Raw genomic sequence first — 22,230 nt, 5'->3', positions numbered from 1 at the left:
TTTCAGCAGCAATGAAAATTTTATGCACTGGCTACTGATAGTGAATCTCCTGAGAGCAGGTGGTGCTTGGAGACTGCCAGGAGAGCTTCCTGGAGTTGGGCTGGGCTGGGCTGGGTAGGCAGGCAGGTGGGCACAGACATGTCCCTGTGGCAGCAAGGGGAGCCCAGCCCAGCCATGCCAGGCAGGGGCTGTGGCACGGAGCTGGCGAAGCCACGCTGCAGGGGTGGTGCTGGGGAGCAGTGCAGCTGTGCTTCTGTAATGTGCACTGCAGGAGATTTCAGCAGCCTGCTGATGGAGCCTGCACTAATGGTGAAAAGATAAACACGTCTGGAGAGCACAGGAAGGCCTCATGTTTTTATGTTAGCAGAATGCTTCCTAATGAATAAGAAGGTGCTGCTGGCTTCACAGAGCCATATGGCAGCTTTGCTAATTTTAGGCTGGTGCAGATGCATAATTCTCCCTTGTTTTACCTCCTGGAACCTTCCTGAGATGTTGCACGCTTTTTCCTGTGTGACCTGATCTATAGTTTCTAGGGGAAAATTGGCTTCAGGAGTCTGGTGTCTCCTGGCCAGCTCCTAGCATAGCAGCAAGCTCTGCTCAAAGGGGTGGCACAGGCTGCGCTCCAAGCTGATTGCTGCAGTAGCTGCTGTGTCTTGGGCTCTGGAAAAATGAGTTGTTTTCAGGGAGGAAAACCCACCCACCTCAGTGGGAGTGATGGGGACTGGGAAGAGAAGGTGGCACCCAGTCACACAGCTCCGAAGTGCGGTGGCAGCTGAGCTGTCACAGCTTGCAGGGTGCCAGCACTGCTTCTGGTGCTGCACCCACCCTGCTCTTCAGCCACTTGCACACTTCTTCCTCCATTGTTTGGGTTTGGTTTTTCCGTGGCAGTTCAACAGGGATCAGAAGGGCCACACAGGGTAAATGGAGTGACAAACATGGGCAAGGCAAGACAGGAGCAGCTGGCTGTGGATGGAGGGGATGAGCTGCTTTCAGGGCAGAGGCATTGGGACGCTGGATTGTACATTTAAACATGGCCTGGCATTTACAGGCAACTGCCAGGGGATGCTGCTGTTGGCTGTTACAAGGATCTCTCTTGATCCTGCGATTTGCCTGCTGTTCAGAGTTGAGCTTTCTAGCATCCCTTGTAAGAAATCTCTCTGGTTGTGTTCACTCCCCGTTAGTAGGTAGGCGAGGGGGGATGATTTGAGCTGGCTGTGCCATTTCAGTAGCAGTTCCAGAAAGTGACGAACAAGAGGAATTATGAAGAGCACCTGAGAAAACCTGTTTCAGACAGTGCTGGGGAGTAAATTGGATTCTGCCTGTCACAGGTTTCTTCCTGCTGATCTCATTCCTCAGCATTTGTGGAGCACAGGTGCAGCCCTGGCCAGAGTGTCAGCAGCAGCTTGTTTGCTTCAGAACTGCATTTTGGTGTTGCAGAGAGCACTGAGGGGAAAGCTCTCCACAGAGAGCTTTTTTTGGGGGGTGGGGAGGGGTGGGGGTGTGTGTCTGTCAAGCTGGGCCTCACCTGTGGGAAGGGAGGGTCTGGAACGCAAGCCCAGCAGTGATGCCCCTCAGCAGCACTGTCGGGCTACTCACAGGAACCAGAGAGCACCCCCAGAGGTGGAGCTGGGAGCATGGGAAACAGGGAGGCTGCATAAGAAAAAACATATCAGGAAACTTCAAACTATTGCTGTTAGCTTCTCTTCCTCTGACTTACTGATTTCTGTTGGACTAGTCTGATTTCACAAAGGTTTGCCGTCCCACTCTGGAATGAGCTGCAAATAAAGCTTGAGGCTTCCCTGCTGAGAAGTGCTCCAGCAGGTATCTGTGAGGGAGTTTTCTGCTCCCTTCTGTCTGCTAATGCAGAAAAGTAAATACAGTTTGTGAGCGTTGGGGAAGTGCCCTGCTGGAAATATCATTGTGTGTTTTAATGTAGTACTGCTTGCACCATTGTGCGCATGCCCACGTTCCACACATCACTGAGTTGCTGTGTAACTGCCTGTGTTTGTTCTTTGGAGGAGCTCTCTGAGGAGTGCTTCTATTTTATTTAAATGTTTCTGTCTCTAGGCTAAGCTCTTAATTGAGCAGAGCTAATAATTATTTCATGTGAAGTTTAATCCTCTGTAATTTAGCTGAGATGAGCCCGATACCTAGTATCCACGTCCAGGAGCGTGGGCTGGGTTCTCTCTCGAGCAGAGCAGCATCCCCTGTGTGGAAATGCAGCCATGGGCAGCCCCTTTCCACCTGCTCGGCTCCTCTGCTTGCCGGGGCGGTGAGTGGCCGGGAGCGGGAGGCTGCTGGCTGGTGCGGGAAGTTGCTGGCCAGGGCTGTTGCGGTGTTGGGCAGCTTGAAGCCGGGAGCACTCCCTGTTACCAGGAACAAATGGGAAGCAGTTACCAGCACCCACTTTATTAAAAGCTTAGCCCTATTTTTGGTATCTTTTGGGATTCTTTCACAGTTTCTAATTTAGAGCCTTTCGGTGTTGTCCCATCACATGGTGCCAGCTCTGCTCTTTGCTGTGTCTGTGCAGTACGTACTTATCCCCTAGCCTGTGCCAGGGAAGAAGTCCAGGGATCTCTATCTGCAGACTGGAAGACGCTGGATGCTTGGGTGTGTTTCAGTGTGTGACTGATGCTTTCGTTTTCACTGTGGGTGATGTTCCAGAGCCCTTTGCTCTGTCTTCACATGGTGCTTTCAGCAGTTCCTGCAGTGAATCTCCTGGTTTATTGTTGTAGAGAACATGAATCTTTGTGACTATCCTTTCGGTGTGCTTTCATGATTATTAATCTATTGCATGATAGTAAAAACACCTTTTGCTGTTCTGGATGGCAGTCTCTCCCTGGCTGTTGCAGAATGGCTTGCCAAGCAGTGGAATGTTTTCAGTGTAGAGCTAGCAACAAAAAAATTCTTATTTCATTAACTTTCAGAGTGTGTTTTCTGCAGAGGTTTTATGACTTTTATTACTTTCGCTTTAAACACCACTGTCATCCCTGGAGTACAGAAATGAAGGCAGTCCATCACTTGAGAGGAAGTGGAAACCCTCTTGATTTGAACTGTCCAGTGTGCATGACTGTCCCTTACCTCTGGAGCTGGGACTGAGCTGGGATGCTCTGTAGAACATTTTGTCATATGTGGCTTTATGCTCCAGAAACCTGCAATCATCCTTTCTTGCCTTTGACGTTCAGATGCAGCACTGAGCACTGCCTTTAGCAATGTACTGGAGAGCAGGGTGGTCTGAAAGCTGTGAGATAGTGCAGAGGTTGGAGGGAGGGGGGGCACGGGAATAGCCCCGAGCCCACTGCTGCCCAGGACAGGACAGAAGATTGTGAGATTGTGTTTGCCCTGCTAAACAGAGCAGTCCTGGGCACCTTGTGCAGCCTCTGGCAGGTTGGGGTTTCCGTTCACCTCCAGCCTGGCTCTTGCTCATGGCCCCTCCACAAGGAGCCCTTGGCTTTGCCTGGAGTTCTGGTTTGTGCTTTAGCCAGGTGCCAGCAGAGGAGCAGCAGGAATCGTTTGTGCGGCAAATGCAGCGGCTGTGCCTCTGCTGGAGCGCTACAGGAGGCTGTTTCATCTCCTCCATGGCTGGACTGGGTCCTGGGGGGCTCTGCCTGTCACTGAGCCCTGCTCTACCACTAACACAGCCTCTTCTCTGTTGCAGAAAAAGCAGCAGCAGCTAATGAAGATGAAGTCCAAAAAGCAGATGTGTCATCTACAGGTCAGAGTGTCATCGACAAGGATGCGCTTGGGCCGATGATGCTTGAGGTGAAGAGCACAGAACCCTTTCTTTATGCCAGTTCTGCTCCCCTAGAATGAAGGGCAGGGCAATGGAATGAAACAGTGCAGCCAGGGGTGCTGCCCAAGACCAGCCAAGGGGCACAAGCCCTCCTGGCTCTGCAGGATTGTGGCGGTGAGGAGCAGGCAGCAGACTTCTGTTGGTGATGAACTGACTTGGGGTGGGGAGGGGCAAAGAAAGAGAATCCTGCAGCTGTGACCACTGACAGGCAGCAGCTGGCAGCAAGCCCTATATGTTTTATTGTCCCACATCATGGAGAGCTGGAAGATGAGCACTGACTGCACCCCCAGGAGCACACTCCTGGGTGACACCTCCCTGGTACTGCACGGGCTCATTGGGCTGTCGGGTGGTATCTCAGCACCTCTGCCCTCCAGAACAGGAGAGGCTCTAGGAGGGCTGTTCAGGACGTGTGTCAGTTGCTCAGTTCAGGTGTCTGGGTTTAGCTGTTACTTTGATACTCCAGGAGGCTGCTTGGTGAAGCTCAGTTCCTAAAGGTGTGACTGGGGCTGTTGGGTGGTTTGTTAGCTGGGAGCCTGATGGCAGCTGCTGTCCTTCAGCCTGCTGCCTTATCTGTTTAAAGCTCCTTTGCTAGCTGTTTATTCCTGCTCTGCCTGGGGACTTTATCTGTAAGGAAGAATAAAAGTTACTTTAGGTAAAACACAAGCCCTGGATCAGGCTAAAGGAAACAGCTCTGGTGGCACTTCAGGGAGATGTGGGCAACGTTTATTGTTTTTTTTCCTGGCATTAGTTTTCAGCCAGGTCCAGCTCCTGGTATCTTCAAACAGCACAGGGAGCTGTTATGGTGTAGAAGGGATTGGCTTCAAGCAGTGGTGAAGTACAGCCTGAGACTAATCCATAGCAGAGCTGCTGATAGAAAATTGTATTAGAACCTCAATTAATTAAATCTTGTAGATCATTGCTAGTTAAACTAAACAGTAGTCAGCAGACAAATGTAATGGATGCTGGAAAGCACATGGGGAGGAGGGAGCTCCCCAAAGAAAGGGAATGAACAGGGGGAGCCAGGAATGATCAGAAACAAAAGGGAGGTGATGGGGGAAACCAAAGGCAGAGACTGGAATTTGTGGCAGTTAGCAGGAGCAATGAAGATCTCTAGTTATCTTAATTTGTAGAGGCACAGGAGAAGTCTGCACTTTACATTTCTTTGTGTGGTTTAGAGCAAGGAAGGCATTTGGTAACCACTGGCTGAGCTGCCCTGCTCTCACTGTGCCTCCCCTCTGGCAGTCATTAACTCAGGTCTTTGGGGAAGCATCTCTGGAGCTTGTGTGGTCCCATCTCCTGCTACCAGCAGGTCTGACTGGAGCAAGTGGCTCAGGCCTGACCCCAGCCAAGGGCTGAATATCTCTGGGAAGGAGATCTCTCAGCCTCCTTGGGCAGCCTCTTCCCATATCTGTCCACCTTTGTGGTGAAATTATTTTTTTCGTATCTCCATAAAGTTTCATGTCTTAAAACCTCTGTTGCATCTCATCCTTTGCTTGTGGACATCTGAATTGAGCCTGGCTCTGCCTTCTCTACAGCTTTCTGCTGGGTGGCTGAAGGCAGAAATAAGACCCCTGTTTAGGCTTATAGGCAGGCAGAGAGGCTGCAGCCTCCTCTGTGGTGTTTGCTGGTTGGTTTGGGGCAGGGGCTTGGTTTGTTCCCATCTGTGGGTCTCGTTTCCATGTGAGGTGTGCACCCTCTGTGCTCTTGCGCTGCTGGGGTGCAGGAGTGGGTGCTGGAGCTGAGAGGTGCCCTTTGCTGCTACAGACAGTAAGAACTGGGGGGGCTGTGGGAAGACCCAACTGTTCATTTCCTGGGTATCTTGCTGTTAACCTGTCTGTCTGGCATTGTGTTCCTCCCTGCCCTGCTCCCCGCCAGGCTCTGGATGGGTTCTTCTTCGTGGTGAATCCTGAAGGCAATGTTGTGTTTGTGTCTGAGAACGTGACTCAGTACCTGAGGTACAACCAGGAGGAGCTGATGAACACAAGCATCTACAGCATCCTGCACGTGGGGGACCACAACGAGTTTGTCAAAATCCTGCTGCCAAAGTCCTTAGGTGTGTCTCCTTCCCTCATTTCACACCATCACTTCTTCAGCTCTGGTTTTATCACTCAGCCTTTCAGCAGCTGGTGTCCTGCTGCTGCCTGCATTTTCCCCGCATGTCCTCCATCTGTTTCTGCTGTACCTAAGGCTGCATGAGTGACCCAGGCTGTTCTCAGCAGCACCCTCTACTTCTGCCAGACTCTGCTTTGGGAAGGTTACTCTTAATAACTGCTGACTGATGTTTGTAAGGCACCTCCAGAGGGTCTCTATAAAGACTTAGCTATGTGAACTCTCAGTTCTCTCTCTGGGCTGATTATCCCAGGAATGGCTCAAGAGAGGGGGAACAGAAGAGAAAAATCAGATGCTAGAGTTTCTGTTTCAGTAGGTTTAGTCTCACCAATCTTTACCCTACTCTTTCGAAGGCTGTTTCTGTTGGTTGCAGTCAGGTTTGGTTGGTGTTAATGTCTTTGGTTTTTGGAGGAGACGGAAAGGCAGAGTCAGTGCTGGGCACTTCCTTTACTTACAGCACTTTACAGAGCATTGTGCATTTCACTGCAGCTTTTCATTGCTTCACTTAAAAACCCCAGAAGAATCAAACATGCAAGTGGCTAACCCCCATAAATGCTGCCTTTATTGTTCTTTATGACTGAAGAGGGCAAGTGGAGAGTATTTTAAACATGACCCTGCTCTTTCCACGTGTGGTGTTACATTAATTGCCTCTGACTGGTGTCCAGTACCTATATTTGTGCCTCTCAGGATTGTGTTTCCTTTTTTACTTGTCTTAAGCACAGTGTTAGGCTTTAGTTTTATCCATTGCTGCACCCAGGTCACTCCCATCCCTTCATTCTGCCCTGCTGGAGCTGTCTTTCAGTGCATTCCCAGTTGTGTTGCTTCCTGGTTCAGAGGTGCACAGCAGCTCCGGTCCTTGCTCTTTGTGACCTGGACGTACATCCTCACACACTGCTGCTGTCTGCTTTGTATTGATCCCTTCTGAACTCTCTGGACAGAGCCTGCATGCTGCCTTGTTTCTTCCAGGTACTTGAATGACCTTGATCTGCCCAGCAGCCTTTCACTGGGCTAGGTCACCTTTACCCCCACCAGTCCTTACACTTCCATCCTGCTTTTCTGCTGCATCAAGTCCCTTGACCAGAGCCCTGAGAGCTGAACAAGGCAGCCATGCTCCTAAATCTGAGAGTATTCTGGTTTGCCTCCTTCTGTGCTGCTGGAGGCTCTGGAATCAGAGTCCAGCTGGTGTCCTGGTCAGTGTGTTGTGGGAGGGCAGCAGAGGTGGCTGTGCCCACTGGCTCTGACTCTGCCCTCTGCTTTGTGCAGTGAATGGAGGATCCTGGTCCGGAGACGCTCCCAGGCGGAACAGCCACACCTTCAACTGCCGCATGCTGGTGAAGCCCCTGGCTGACTCTGAGGAGGGCCATGACAGCCAGGAAGCACACCAGAAATATGAAACTATGCAGTGCTTTGCTGTTTCTCAACCAAATTCCTTCAAGGAGGATGGGGAAGGTAATGGCCACCTGCAGCCTGTGTTCCCAGTTGCTGTGTTATTGTGGGTCAGCAGTTTCGGTGCAGCTGATGCAGTGAACTCCAGCTGGGAGTTTGTCGTTTTGCATGTAGCTATAGGAGTGGTCTTCCTTCTGGGATCAGGAGTGTGTCCACTTGTCTGCACCTCTTTGTTAACCCAGTTGAAATGGGGAGAACCTCAGCTTTTCCTGTAAGGAGGTGCCCTGTGTCTGTGCCACTGCAGAGTCAGAGCTGACTGGCAGGAAAGTTTTGATGGATGATTTTTTGAGTTCTTAGAATTTGAAGACAATTGTGGTTGGCTGTTTCCTTTGTCATCTACACTTCAGCAGATAAATTTCGTCAGGTTGTGTTTAAGTGTTCAGATAAGTAAAAATGGTCATTGTGAAGCTACTTTCTCAGGAACAGCAAGCACTGGGGTGTGTGTCAGAAGAGTGGCTCAGGAGGCACGAAGTGGTGAGTGTTGGAGAAGTACGCTCTTAGATCCTTGTTCCTCTCTTACCTCCTGAGAGGTGCAGCTGCTGCAGGTCCATGCAGAACCCCCTGCCAATAATGATAGGCTGTGGTGGAATCCCTCATTGCTTTGCAGAAAGCAAACCCAGCTCTCCTATGTTGGTTAATGTAGGAAATAATGAAGGTGTACAAAGTTGAGGATGTGCTTTTGTCAGTACCAGATCTGTCCTTTTGGCCCCAAAAGACTCCAAAGACTTGTTAAAAAACATTTCTGAATTCTTCATGGAAACAAACTCTCCTTCTCTATAAATTCCTGAAGCAGTTCTTCTCTCTAAGATTTGCAGTCTTGCTTGATTTGTGTTGCAAGAAGAGCTCCAATGAAGGAAAGACCGCTTCTGCCTTCCTCAGAGAGTTTTACTACTCGCCAGGATCTACAAGGTATTGTGGACTGGAGGGCTTCATCATTCTGGGGGGTTGGGTTGCCCTCGAGAAGGAAGCTTCTATAACAAATGCTTTGTCTCATTTCAGGCAAAATAACTTCCCTGGACACAAGTACCATGCGAGCAGCTATGAAGCCTGGCTGGGAGGATTTGGTGAGAAGGTGCATCCAGAGGTTCCATTCACAGCACGAGGGAGAAATCTCTTTTGCCAAGAGGCATCACCAGGAAGGTTAGCTGGCAGGGCTTTGGCACTTTCTATGTTTAAACTTTCTCGTTTGCATCTCTTGGTTGTTTTCTTTGTTATGTTCTGGAACAATCAGGAGATGCTGCCAGTCCCTTTCTTGAGCTGCTTTGCCTGTGTCTCTGGAGAGGTTTTGCACCCCTCTCCTGCTTCCTGTGTCCTGCTGCTGGTTACACTGTGTCATACTGGAGGGTGCTCTATGTCTTCAAACCATCAGTTATTTCAGAAAGGAAGACCTTTGTGTGTTGCCCACCAAAACATTCATGGCCTGTGGTTCTTTAGAGCCTCAGCTCACCCCTTGCAGTTCACTGCCCTGTGCTCCTTTTCTCTGCAAAAATGGACTTTTGCTGCCACATCTCCTGTGAGAAACCAAAAGGGTATCCCTGTTCTGCCTGTGGCAGTGAGGAGAGTGAGAGGAGGAGGAACTCTGGAATTGCTTTGCTGCAGAGGATCAGCAGTGGAGAGGAGCAGTGCCTGAAATGTTTCCTTGCCCTGCAGCATCGCAGAGCAAAACAAGGGATGCCTTGGACAGCAGCTTTGCACTTGACTGAGGATCCCTTTGCGTTTCTTAAGTCATTCTGGTTTGAGAGTAGAAGCAAGGAAAGTGATGATCCCCTGCATGTAATTAGCGTGAGCCAATGTCAGCATTGGCTTGGTGAGCAATAAACCCCGCAAGGTTTTCAGCTTAACACTCAGCATAAAGTGCAGCATCTGTGGCAAGTTTTTATTGGCCAGGGTCAGAAAAACAGCATTTCCTGCAGAGGAATGGGGAAGCATTCTTGTTTGCTTAAAGAATTTGTTTGGAAAATGATTTAAGTTGAGATTTCACTTGTATCCTGTTGGCATTGAGTGCTGGAATTTCCTGGTGTGGATGTGATGCAGTTCAGAGCCCTGGCCCTGCAGTGCCTAGAGGTTGAGCTGGAACAATGACAGTCCCAGCAGTGAAATTCGCCTCCGGGTTGTTTCACTGTTTTAGGATTTTGTTTTTCTTTACATTTTTACTCTTAAACAACCAGGAGGGGTTTTTTCAATCGTGCTTCCTGTTTTCTCACTGCCTAAATAATACTTTAACCCTGACAGAACAATGTATAGCAGTGGGGGGAGGAGGGAGCAGGGGCAGGGGAGGGAAGCCAGGCTGAGGATCTGGGGACTCTGCAGAGGCTGCAGCAAAGCCAGGCCAGGCAAGCCCTGCATTGCCTTAGCCAGGAAGTGCTGACAGCCCACAGGGTGCAGATCAGATGAGAACTATTAATTAAGAAAAAAGCCACAAGGAAACTGAAACCACAGCCAGTGTGTGTGAGTGGAAAAGTAGGAAGTTACAAGTATTCCTAGGGCTCCAGTCCTGTTTTTTTCCCTGAACCATGACAGGATAGTGCTGAACTGGTGCCCTGGTGCCATCTCTGCAATCCTGACATGACAGCTTCTGGCCTGGGAGCTGCCAAGGATCAATGGCAGGGAGTAAGCAGTAGGACAAATGTGCGGGAATTTGCTCTCCATGTCACAGAGGTCTACAGAAGTTAGAGAACTGAATTTGCTGCGGTTCAGATTTACACTGAAAGCTTCAGGGCTGCAGAGCTTGGGCAGTGGAGTGAGTGCCAGAGCTAAAATGCAGCCAGGTCTAGTGCTGGGGAGGGCAGCACAGCCTGCTTTGGGCTTAGCAGTGTTTGTGTTTGTCACTTATTTCTGCTGTATAGTTTTGTATTTCTTCTGTTAAAAGTAATAATCCCTCGCTCCTGTTCTCATTTGTGATTGCACCACGCAGAGATTTATGTACTTGCTAAATGGAAGCAGTGGTGAGAGTAGCTGTCACAAGGGGGCTTGAGCAGCGGATCAGGGGGTTTCTGTTGGTCATCGTGGTATAGATGACACCTGTGGAAAATGTCTGAGGAGCAAAAGGAGACAGACAAAGAGGATGAGAAGCGACATGGGCATGAGGGCTTCTCAGAGTGTCTGTGCTGTGTGTGCTGCTCACCCCTGGTACGCAGGATCCCTTCTACAGACACATCCCAGAGCTTCTTTGTGAGCTTTTGTCTTGCTGGTTTGTGTGCACTGGCACAGTGTCTGTGGTGCTGGTGTTGGTGGGTTTAGGGCAGCACTCCCCTGTTGCTGTGCTGTAACTCCTGCTCTCCTTCCTGCAGTGCTGCGGCAGGGGCTGGCCTTCAGCCCCATGTATCGCTTCTCGCTGTCCGACGGCACCATCGTCTCAGCCCAGACCAAGAGCAAGCTCATCCGCTCCCAGACCACCAGTGAGCCCCAGCTCATCATCTCCCTGCACATGCTCCACAGGTAACCGACTGCTTGGGCACAGCCCTGCAGAGACAGGCAGCTGCAGAGGTGCCGGGGGATGGCTGAGGCTGGTGGGTGTTCAGCTGAGCCAGAGCTGGTAGTGTGAAACCAACTCGGTAGTTGGGGTTGAGCTTACGGCAGGAAGGGGCTGTGAGGTCAGCTGAGGGCTCGGAAGTGGCCTGCTGGACTTGCACACCACCATTTTCCCTTACACATGCAAGGTCTCCTTGGATCTCATGCTCTTGATGTCAGTGTTTCATTTCCTGTACTTTGCCCAGTGGACACCAGGCAGCTTCTACACGGCACCGGATCTGGCAGGCCTGGGCAAATGGAATTGCTGCTGGGTCTGGGCACTCTGTACAGTGTGCTGTGACCCTTGGAATGGCATTGTGCAGACCGCCTGATTTAAAGTCTTGTCTCTCTTCAGTCCTTGTCTTTCTGATGCTTGGGGTGGTAGCTCTCCTGTGTCCCATCCTGGGAACACCACCACTGTCAGTGGTTTATGCAGAGGCACAGGCAGCAGCATGTTCAGGTCAAGATTAAGGAATCACTGAGCTCACAGCTTCAGCACGGAGTCTGAACGAACTCAAAAGTGATTAACTCTTTTTCTTCAATCCCGACAAACTCGCTGGTTCTGCAGCTGTTTTTGTGTCAGTGTTGTCTCAGGTTTTTATTTGATGACTTTAATGACTCTGCTGTTTCCCTACATCTACATCATCACTTTTCTTGAGAGGAGGAAAACAGCTCTGAATGGAGTTTAAAGTGAAACCATTTCACAGATATTGTGGATGTGGAGATTGGCCCAGCCAAAGGCTGCCTGAGATCTGCTCTTTGTGGGCTGCTGAACATACTTGAGAATTGAGGAAGTGCTGAGCTTTAAATTTAAACAAGCCCCATTAAGTTCGAAATGGTAACTGCAGACATTACTGGGTGTTAGCAGAGCACTGGTGCTGTTGTGTTTGTAATAAGGTGTTTAGAATCCACATTCTCACAGTTGAAGGTCTTCACATTTGCCATTGCACCAAAGGGACCAAATGCAGGACTCCAGTCCTTCACTTCCGCTTGAGCACAATGGCTGCACATCTCCTGTGCCAGCAGGGATGGCTTCTGGCTCATATTAGGGATGCTCCATTAGTATTTGGGTTTGGAAGTCCAGAGGTGATTTGATTTTTCTCAGAACCTCATTTTGTCCCTTCCTAATCTACTCGACTCTGTCTCTTTTATAGCTTTTAGCATTTGGGAATATCTCTGATAGTTCTGATTGAGGTTGAGCACAGAAGAAGTGAATTGCATCCTGCTGTAAACTGATTAACATCCACTGGGGGAAAGAGAAGTGACCCTCAGGTGCTCTTACAGGAGCTTTTTCTCTCAGTGTCTGTCTCTCTTCTCTTTCCTCTCTCTTAGAGCCTCCATCTCTGAATGAGTCTCAGCTCCCCTGTGTGGTTTTTCCTTTCTCCTCCTCTTCTCCTGAAGGCCCCTGCAGGAGGGCTGCTGATGGAGCCTTCCCCTTTCCAAAGCAGCATCCAGGAGTCCTCCTGGCTCCCATGCTGATTTGCAGCAGCACCAAAACACTCTGGCAGTGTAGAAATGGGACCTTGCCAGCTTGCCTTTCAGTCTGGACTTGGTGGGCAGAGAGCCTGCTCCAGCACACAGCTGGACACAGCTGGCCTGTGCAGCATGGCTATGTCTGGCACACAAGTGCCCTGGCATCGCTGCCAGCCCCATCAGTTAGCTCTGGCCCAGTTGCAGAGACACATTCAGGGGAGAGTCTGAGGTTGTAACCTCTGCACATCTGGTGGCTGCCATTCGAGGGAGGCATCCTTTTGGTCCTCCTCCCTCCCACTGTTTTACCGCTGGGCTGCTGGAAGCATGCTGCTCGTGGGCAGCGTGTTGAGAGCCGTGGGCCACCCGTCTGCTGCTCCCTGTTTTAGGATGAGTTGGGGGGCGTTGCTTCTTTTCCTGTGGAGTAATTGCAAGTTGGCCACTGTTGTTTGTGCTAACCGGTTGATTTTCTGCCCCTTGCCACACAGAGAGCAGAACGTCTGTGGAATGAATCAGGATTTGACTGGACAAGGAATGGGGAAGATATTGAACCCAATTAGCTCCAGCAGCCCTGCCCATCAGGCCATGTGCAGTGGGAACCCAGGTCAGGATATGACCATCAGTAGCAATATAAATTTTGCCATAAATGGCCCAAAGGAACAAATGGGCATGCCAGCAGGCAGGTTTGGTGGGTCAGGGGGAATCAACCATGTGTCGAGCATACAAGCATCCACTCCTCAGGGTAGTAACTATGCACTAAAAATGAACAGCCCCTCACAGAGCAGCCCTGGCATGACCCCAGGGCAGCCAAACTCGATGCTTTCCCCAAGGCATCGTGTGAGCCCTGGAGTGGCAGGAAGCCCCCGAGTTCCCTCCAGCCAGTTCTCCCCCGCCGGGAGCCTGCATTCACCGGTGGGAGTCTGCAGCAGCACAGGAAACAGCCATAACTACACCAACAGCTCCCTGAACGCGCTCCAGGCCCTCAGCGAGGGCCACGCCATCTCCCTGGGGGCCTCGTTGGCTTCACCTGACCTAAAAATGGGAAACCTACAAAATTCCCCTGTGAACGTGAACCCTCCCCAGCTGAGCAAGATGGGCAGCCTGGACTCTAAAGACTGCTTTGGGCTGTATGGGGAGCAGTCAGAAGGTACAGCCGGGCCAGCGGAGGGCAGCTGCCATTCAGGAGAGCAGAAGGAGGGCGAGGGCAGCGTGCCGCTGGCCGTAAGCAGTGAGAGGCCCGAGGGACAGAGCAAACTGCACGATGGAAAAAGCCAGACAAAGCTCTTGCAGCTGCTGACCACCAAATCGGATCAGATGGAGCCTTCACCTTTGTCCAGCGCCATGGCCGACGTCAGCAAGGACTCCACGGGAGGCTTGCCTGGGTCTGGCTCGGCACACGGAACCTCGCTCAAGGAGAAGCATAAAATTTTGCACAGACTCTTGCAGGACAGTAGCTCTCCTGTAGACCTGGCCAAGCTCACGGCAGAGGCCACGGGCAAAGAGCTGAACCAGGAGTCCAGTAGCACAGCTCCTGGTTCAGAGGTGACTGTCAAACAGGAGCCAGCCAGTCCTAAGAAGAATAACAATGCACTACTCCGCTACTTGCTAGATAAAGATGATACTAAAGATATTGGCTTACCAGACATGCCCCCCAAACTGGAGCGGCTGGACAGCAAGACAGAGCCCTCTGCCAGCACAAAGCTGATGGCCATGAGGACAGAGAAGGAGGAGATAAGCTTTGAGCCCAACGAACAGGTAAGAGGTCTTGGTGGTGTGTGTGAATGAGATGTCCTGGGCCTGCGTTCCCACTGCCCAGCTGCCCCTGAGAGCAATTTCCTGACACTTCAGGAGGCTGTGATCTGCTTTTGGAATCCAGCCTTGAGTTTTCCAGTTGTGTTCTAAGCTGTGGCCATCACTGTGTGCAAAGAACAGGCTCCGCTGGGAGGAGCTGGGTAACACTGGGACTGAGCGGTGGGGAGGCCAAAGGTGCCACTGCAGCTGGGCACAGCCTTGCCCAGGTCTTGGTCAATTCAGGAGGCTCCTGAGGTCTTCTCTGTTTCAGCAGTTGGGGGAAATTTTCAACCCACCACAGGCAGACTTTGCCAGCTGTAGGAGCAGTTGTTGGTTGTCAGCCCTTGCCATGCTCTGAGGGCAGCTGAGTCAAATCCCACCCATTGCTACAGGGCTGCTGCTCAGCTCCGAGCTGTGTTGTGGTGCCTGCAGAGGGAGGGCTCAGCTCCTCCAGAGAACTTGAGCTCTGCTGGGCTGGAGAGACAGAGAGCAGGAAACGCACAGCTAAACTGGCAGCAGTTTGAAATAGGTTTCAGTTCCAGCTCAGATCCTACACATTGAAGAGAACACTGGGGTGAAGGCAGAGATCCTCCAGTCTTCAGGGCTTGATACTGAACAAAGATGTAGAATTTAGTAATCATCTAGATTCTCCAAGCAGAGCAAAATCAAGGCCTTCAGATGGTTTACTCCTCAAGAATTAATTTTCTAACAGAATGAAAACTTCCTCTTTAATGATCTCTGTCGAGCTGACAGGAAATGGATTAGCTTATGAAGGTTTCATCCTAAATGGAAAGACTAACCCTGGAGAAGAGAACTTCAGTATCTGCAAGCATTTGAAAAGCAGGTCCCCACTATGGTGACCTTTGGGAAGTGAATAGTCTGCTTGGTTTTGCTATTTGGGCTTTTGTGTTTCTGAGGTCAGGGGCAGGATTTTTGAGGGGCTTGATGCATTGCTCTTTCCTCAAATCTGAAGACAGAGGTTGTCTCCCAGGAGAGAGGGAACCCAAGGTGCAGGAATATCCAGGGGATGGGGCAGGTCAGAGCAGCACGAAGCAGTACAGGAGCCATGGAGAGTGGTGAGGCTGCAGGGCTGGGGTTCCTTGGGAGAAGCCAACTGCTGCCGAGATGGAAGGCTGCTGGAGAGTGACAGAGGGGCTTTTGTGGCTCCCCTTGGTTGTAAACAGAGATTTAAAACCTACTTAAAATGCAGTGGAACCTGGAGCTGAATCAACAGGAGTGCAGCGTGGAGCAGCAGAGGAAATGGTGGGGAATATGAAATAATGTCAGCATTTATCTAGCTGAAGGCCAGGCCTTTAAACAAATAACCACTTTACCCCAATTAGAAAATCGCTGAAAATATTTAGCATGAAAAACTCTTCAGCTCTGGAGACGTCTCCCACAGGAAGTGCTCCTTGCCTAAATTTAGATCAAAGCTGGAACTATTTAGTAGAAGAGCAGAACACAGATTCTTGTGCTAAATTCTTCCATCCTCCTGCGTCCTTCCCCCGCTTCTTCCTCCCAAACGTGGAGGAGCCGTATGTTGGGGCACCTCTTTTGCAGGGTTATTGAAAGCCTCTGCTCCCTAGGGAGTTGTGTTTTTAGGAGTGGTCACCAGCCTGCAAATTCTCTGGGAGCTGCAGTGGGATGGCTCTGGAGGGGCACTGGGGTGCCAGGAGCCAGCGGAGCTGTGACGTTGTCTCCTTTTGCTTCTGGTGTGACTTTCTGGGCAGGAAATGCTTTGAAGTGCTCCACTGCACTAAAAATAGCAACTTTCTAGGTAGTGTGTTTAGCATGGCTTCTGCAGGGAGCAGCCAGCACCAGGAGGCCCTTCTCAGGTGGCAGAGCATTTCCAGTGCCACCTCTCCCTCCTTTGGTGGGAGGATGGCTCTCAGGCTCCAGGGCTACTCCAGCAAAGGCGGCTATGGGGGAGAGGATGAGAGCTGCCTGCGCAGCACCAGCAACAGCAGGACTGTTGCTGTCAGCACCAGGAGTTCTCTTCTGTCACAGAGTAAAAGTGTCCACCTGTGAAGTTCAGAATGCAGCTCTCAGTGCAAGCCATGGGCATTGCCCGTGGTGGATCTCTGGAGAGTTTAGGACCTTACCCAGCCCTTCACAGCCCATGGAAGCTAGTCTTTGACACATCAACTTCTGTAAAGCCAACTTCAGGAGGGGGAGCTGCCTTTGAGCAGGGCAGACAGCAGCTCTGTCAGCAGTTAATGCTGACTCTGCTGGTGCTGAGTGCTGAGCCTGTGTGCAGTGCAGAGGTTTCTGGGCACCATTCATCTGCTGGCCTCTGGCCCTTGGTGTCCTGTGCAGGCTGTGGTGATCGCCTTGCTAGAGATAGTGAAGCTGTGTGCACCACAAGCTTACTCTGCTGTTTAGCACTTGGTCAGGCCTCTGTGCCTTTCATTCATGACAAATAATTGTTTTACAGGGAGGCAAGGGTGTGCCTGCTATGTACATGAAATTCAATGTAGCCCATTAACAAAATAAACACAGAACAGTCACACACAGTCAAGGGGAAGTCCCAGGAAGGTAACCAAGTCAATATTTTAATGCAGTGTTCTGCACAGTGGTGCCCTTGGAGTGTGGGGCTGGAAGGGCTTGGGCCAGCGTGGCAGTTTGGTGTCAGTGCTGGATCTGTCCCAGGGCATTTGCAGCTGAGAACCTCATCAAGGGATAGAGTCCTGGATATTGGCTGTGTTAAGCCAAAGGAGAGAAGTTGTGCAGCTGTGTTATGGCAGCACATCTGCTGTATCTTTGCCACCTAAGAGCATCCTAGGGACTTCCCTTGCTGACACGCTTGGCTGGATGTGTTCTCCTCTGGCTTTTGAGTTGAGGGTTTGGGTTTTTTTTTACATCAATGTTTAAAGTAAGAATTGCAGTAGCCAGAATACACTGAGGATGAAAACTGGAGCTGTAAGGATGGCAGAAGGCTGGAACCAACCCCCCAGGGAAGCTGTGGGTGTTCTGTCACTTTTCTAGAGACTTCTGTAGGGAGTCACAGACACTGATTCTACCTTGAGGCTTTCAATCTCTCCCAGTCCTCTGGTTCTGTGATTTCCAGTAACACCAGCCCCCAGATCCCCCATGTGCTGCCTCTTGATGGAGTAAACTCCTTCCTCCTTTGCACCAGAGATCAGGTTTCGCTTGTGGGCACCTCCATGGTGTCATTTCTCAGTTTCCCCATCATTAGGGTGGGCTGCTTGCCCTCTGCCCCTTCTGTCATGGCACATTTCCTAGCAGAGGAGCTGGTTTGGGGTATAGATGCTGCTGTGAGATGTTTCAGTAGCTGGGACTGGACTGCCTGTTGGTAGTCATTGCCCTGTTGAAAGGTTTGGGGTTGGAGAATTCACTTATAATCATTTCCAGACAGCACATTTGAATCCTGGAGGTTTGTAGACAGAGAAGCTGTGAAAATCCATGTGAGAACAGCCTGCAGGTCAGTACTGCTGGCAGCATAGGGTGGATTTGATTTTTCCCAGTTTTTATTTCATGATAATTTTCTACTGAGTTGCATGTGCCTGGATCTCTCTCTTTTCTCTTACTGCAGAGAAGTTCTTTTCAATGATTTGGGAAGTTGTGAGCAAAACAAATCCCTAAGCCTGGTAACTAGCTGACAGCTTTTACTTTATAGAACCTCATTGAGATGTTTCCTGCCAGTTAACTCCTGCAGAGTGCTTCAACGTGGAGATTTGGACTGAAGTGGAGAAGAGGGGCGTGGGGAATTGTAGCTATGGAGCAGCTCTTCCTTTGTGTGCTTTTAGTCAGTCATAAAGAGAACAAAGGTGTGATTGTGCTGGAAGGAGTGTTGCTTACACCTCCAGGAACCCATCTTCAGCACTGCTGGATCCCTTCCCTTGCCCAGCAAGGGGGCAGGGAGAATCCCCTCCTTTTCTTGAGGTGTGGTTGCGTGGATCCCCGAAGCACGATGCTAGGGCTCTGAGAGGGTGCCAGTGCCACACTGGGCTCCCCAAATGCAAGGCATTTGAGCCCCAGGGAGCCTGCTCAGTCCCCTTCCAACAGCTCTGTGATCTTCTTCTGTGGTGGACTCCTTGCAGGAGCTCCCCAAAGGCAGTGTGGGCATAGTGGCTGTAGGACACAGACCCTAATGGTGACGTGCCCTGGGGGTGTGCTCTGTGTTGCAGCCTGGCAGTGAGCTGGATAACCTGGAGGAGATCCTGGATGACCTGCAGAACAGCCAGCTGCCCCAGCTCTTCCCAGACAGCCGCCCAGGTGTGCCCACGGGCTCGGTCGACAAGCAAGCCATCATCAATGACCTCATGCAGCTCACCAGTGACAGCAGCCCTGGCACGGCTGTGCCCACCCAGAAACCAGCCATGAGGATTTCACAGAGCAGTGAGTCCACCTTCTGTGCATGCCTAGGTCAACCTTGTGAACCCCCAGAGCATGGTGGTGCCCCTGAGTCTGCCAGGGAGGAACTGGGGAGCTGGTCCTGATCTGTTCTTGGATGATGACCTAGTTAGGGAATTCATCATCCTGGTGCTGTCTTGCCTGATGACATAGCTGAGGAGCTCCTCATCCTGGTCTGACTTGTGTGATGGCATAGCTGGGGAGCTTCTGGCCCTGCTCTGCTGCTGTGTGATGGCACAGCTGGCCCTGCCCTGGTGCTGCGTGGTGGCACAGCTGCCTCTGGCTCACTCTTGTGTGGTGGCACAGCTGGCCCTGCCCTGGTGCTGTGTGGTGGCACAGCTGGCCCTGGCTCACTCTTGTTTGGTGACAGCACCATCTGCGGCCATGTTTTGACACACGTATGGAGGTGGTGCCAGATGGACACAGCACCCTGGAAGTGGTGCCTTCTGAGGAGCCTTAAGGGGTACCCTCCAAAGAGATGGAACGTTCCCAGCTGCAGCCACAGGTGACCCTGCTGCTGGAATGGCTTTAGCAGGACCCAATTAGTCCTATTAGAAGCTGAGGCTGAAGTGCCAGGGAGGGCTACTGCAGAATAGGACTGGGGTGTGGGTGAGCAGTGCAGAAGAGCCCAGCCAAGCAAGTGGCCTGGGCTCAAGCCTTTTCTCTTGGTTTTTAACAAGTTTCCATTCTTGTAACTTTGCTTTTTTCTTTGTTCCTCCTGCCTAGCTTTTAATAACCCACGAGCAGGGCAGCTGGGCAGGTTGTTACCAAACCAGAACTTGCCACTGGACATCACACTGCAGACCCCAGCAGGTGCAGGAACCTTCCCACCCATCCGAGCCAGCAGCCCCTACTCAGTGATCCCACAGCCCGGGCTGATGGGCAGGACTGAAGGGATGATGGGAAGCCAAGGAGCTCTGGGCAGCAGCAGCACAGGTAAGAGGCTTTCCATCTCTCAAAACACCCTTCAGCAGCAGACTACAGCATGTGTCACTTAGTGTGGGAGTTGTTGTAAGTACTTCCCAGAAGCCTGGAGGAAATCCTGTTTCACAGGCAGTTGTGCACTGATGTGTTTAGTGTTTGTCTGGAAAGCCTCTTCCTGCTCATTCTCAGTCCTGCCCTTCATGCTCTGCTTTTCACCTGCCTGAAAGCTTGCAGCTGAACACAGTTAGTCTGTTTATGTCAGTGCTCCAGGTTCAGATGAGGCTTAGATAGGTCCAAATCCAATCATCCTGCTTCAAACAAGCAACCAGTGAGCTGCTTCTCCAAGGGGTGCTTCTTACCACAGGAAGTGTTCAGTGCCATCCTTTTATATTTGGTTTGCATTGGTGTTGGCAAAGCTGATAGACACCAGCAGACCCTGTGTAAGCATTTTAGAGGTCAGCTCATAGCCTTCCAGGTGTCCTATTACTTTCCTGCTCTGTGTACACACTAGAGGGTGTTACTCATCTTCTGCATACATGCTGAGGTGCTACCTGTGCCCCTCTGTGTGCTCCAGCACAGCACTGATTTCAGCTGGCAGAGCTGGCACACAAATGGCACAAACTTGAGGCTGCCACGAGGAAGGAAATATGCAGCAGCTGACACAAGGGCCCAGCTCAGAGGGGTTTTCTCCTGGACCATGCATCACCAAGCAGTTGAGCTGAGGGCTGATAATTGGTTCTGTATTCATTTAGGGATGTTGCAGAGTTCAAGTGGAGAGACCAAGAGTCCAATCTGAAATCAGAGCTTTATCTTCTCTCTTGACAGTTATCTCTGACAACTGAGGTGCAGAGATGCTGTGAATGGTTGACTTTGGGGGGAATGATTTTTGTGTTGGGGATGGGTTTTTGGCTGCTGGGAGTACAGCATTCTGTGTATTCCAAGTGTAAATAAAGTGTACCAGTTGTTTACAGTAGGTGTAGGAGGACTTCCCCTCTGCTAACGGTAATGATGCAGCATCTGCCAGGAAGTTGCTGTGGGTGATTTCCCTGCATGGGGTCCAGACTGCCTGGCTGAGCCCCAGAGCTCAGCTGCCTCCCTTCTGAGATAGAGGACTCACCAAAAGGTGTCTGCAGAACACAAATTTGAATTCAGTGCTAGCTTGTTGAGCCTGTGTAGTGCTGACAGGTTGCTCCTCAGGTCTGGGTTCGCACTTGATGCTTGGAAAGTGAAGCCCTGGCAGACAGCAGCAAATGTGGCTCATTTCCTGAGGAAGGAAGCCAGGGCTCTGTACATGCCCTGAGCACCTGCTGCAGGCTACCTGTAGGAACACGTCTGCCAGCAGTGCTGAGGAGGCTGCAGCAGGGGCCTCCTGCTGTGTAACACACCCCTGAGCAGGCAGTGAGACGTGGTGCTGGGGCCCAGCACACCTGGAGGGGCAGCCCTGGGGCAGCGGGCTGGAGCAAAGCTGCCGTGGTGCCACGGCCGAGCACAGCTGCGCAGCAGTGGAGCTGCTGGAACTGTTGTGAATCATGTGCCAGTGCCTGACTGTTTGGCTTTCATGCAGGCATGATGGGTGGCAGTGCCCCTCGGCCCACCATGGCCTCCGGAGACTGGGGCGGCCCTGCCCCCGCCGCGAGAGCGAGCTGTGCACCGGCAGCCAGTGCCATGAGCCGCCCGGCACAGGCAGGCATCATCCGCACCCCCACCACCAGCCTGCCCCTGCGCGCCGGCGCCCAGCCCGCACCCAGGCAGATGCTGCCGGCACAGGTCATGGGCATGGGTAAGTCAGGGCCCCTGGGCATGGCTGGGCTCTCAGGGCTGAAGCAGGGTGCGGAACAAAGCCATAAAAGCCCTCACACAGTGCTGGATTTGCTGAGAATGCTGTCCAGGGCGGCTGCTCCTGTGGAGCCACTGAGTGGCTTAGCTTGGAAGAGACCTCACAGACCATCCAGTACCAGCCCCCTGCCATGGGCAGAGACACCTCCCACTAGACGAGGTTGCTCAAGGCCCCATCCTGCCTGGTCTCAAATGTTTCTGGGGATGAGGTGTCCACAACTTTTCTGGGCAGCCTGTTCCAGTGTCTCACCACCCTCCTAGTAAAGAACTTCTTCCTCATGTCCAGTCTAAATCTACCGTGAAGTGGAGGGAAGGTGTCAAGCCCTAACTTCTAGCACATGGACTGCTGGGAGCGTTTCCTGCTGCTCTGCAGCTCCACAGTGGTGGCCATGTGGCCATGGAGCTGCTCTTGTTCACTGCAGCCTGGGGCTTTTTGAGAGGAAGCGCTGGAAATGTTTCCTTATTCTGGGTCACTTTCAGAGCAAGTACCTTATGGAAGTGACCCCATGTGCAGCCCTTTCCTTGTGCTGATCTTAGCAATTCTTGCATCTGTGATGTCGTAGCCTCTCTGTGATAGCTCTGAACCACTCTGAGAGTTCTCTCAAGTTTCGAGAGCAATAGCTCACAAACAGTCACAGTGCACTCCAGTGCAGCCTTACTGAGTCCTTCCAGGCTCGTTTGCTCTCAGTGTAACAGAGAATGTGCAATCAGATTCTTTCCCCAGCAGTGATGTGGTTGTTTCTCCTTGCTTAGGGCCATCTGAACTGGAGATGAACATGGGAGGACCCCAGTACAGCCAGCAGCAGGCACCTCCCAATCAGACTGCACCATGGCCAGACAGCATCTTGCCCATAGACCAGGCAACCTTTGGTAACCAGAACAGGTCAGTGGGTGCCACAGCAGCACAGGCAGAGGTTTCACAGGCCTGTGTCACACAGCTCATGAAAACAAAGCTCTACACCAAGCACTTGCTGGGT

At 51.5% G+C, this 22,230-nt stretch overlaps 1 protein-coding gene across 1 annotated transcript in view; it reads left to right on the top strand.

Annotated features, from left to right (window-relative positions):
* The window catches only part of NCOA2 (nuclear receptor coactivator 2), a 41,815-nt gene that overhangs the window by 7,286 nt on the left and 12,299 nt on the right, over nucleotides 1-22,230 (top strand). Inside the window, exons 3-13 of the mRNA XM_054394590.1 lie at nucleotides 3,659-3,762; nucleotides 5,669-5,846; nucleotides 7,166-7,351; nucleotides 8,156-8,257; nucleotides 8,348-8,488; nucleotides 10,639-10,786; nucleotides 12,817-14,083; nucleotides 18,268-18,478; nucleotides 19,220-19,429; nucleotides 20,982-21,197; nucleotides 22,007-22,136. Coding sequence (XP_054250565.1) covers nucleotides 3,659-3,762; nucleotides 5,669-5,846; nucleotides 7,166-7,351; nucleotides 8,156-8,257; nucleotides 8,348-8,488; nucleotides 10,639-10,786; nucleotides 12,817-14,083; nucleotides 18,268-18,478; nucleotides 19,220-19,429; nucleotides 20,982-21,197; nucleotides 22,007-22,136 — 2,893 coding nt within the window. The remainder of the gene's footprint in view (nucleotides 1-3,658; nucleotides 3,763-5,668; nucleotides 5,847-7,165; nucleotides 7,352-8,155; nucleotides 8,258-8,347; nucleotides 8,489-10,638; nucleotides 10,787-12,816; nucleotides 14,084-18,267; nucleotides 18,479-19,219; nucleotides 19,430-20,981; nucleotides 21,198-22,006; nucleotides 22,137-22,230) is intronic.

This window comes from Indicator indicator, chromosome 31, assembly GCF_027791375.1.
Source record: "Indicator indicator isolate 239-I01 chromosome 31, UM_Iind_1.1, whole genome shotgun sequence".
Classification (NCBI taxonomy): domain Eukaryota; kingdom Metazoa; phylum Chordata; class Aves; order Piciformes; family Indicatoridae; genus Indicator; species Indicator indicator.
The sequence above is the reverse complement of the archived record's forward strand: the minus strand, read 5'-3'. Positions and strand labels throughout refer to the sequence as shown.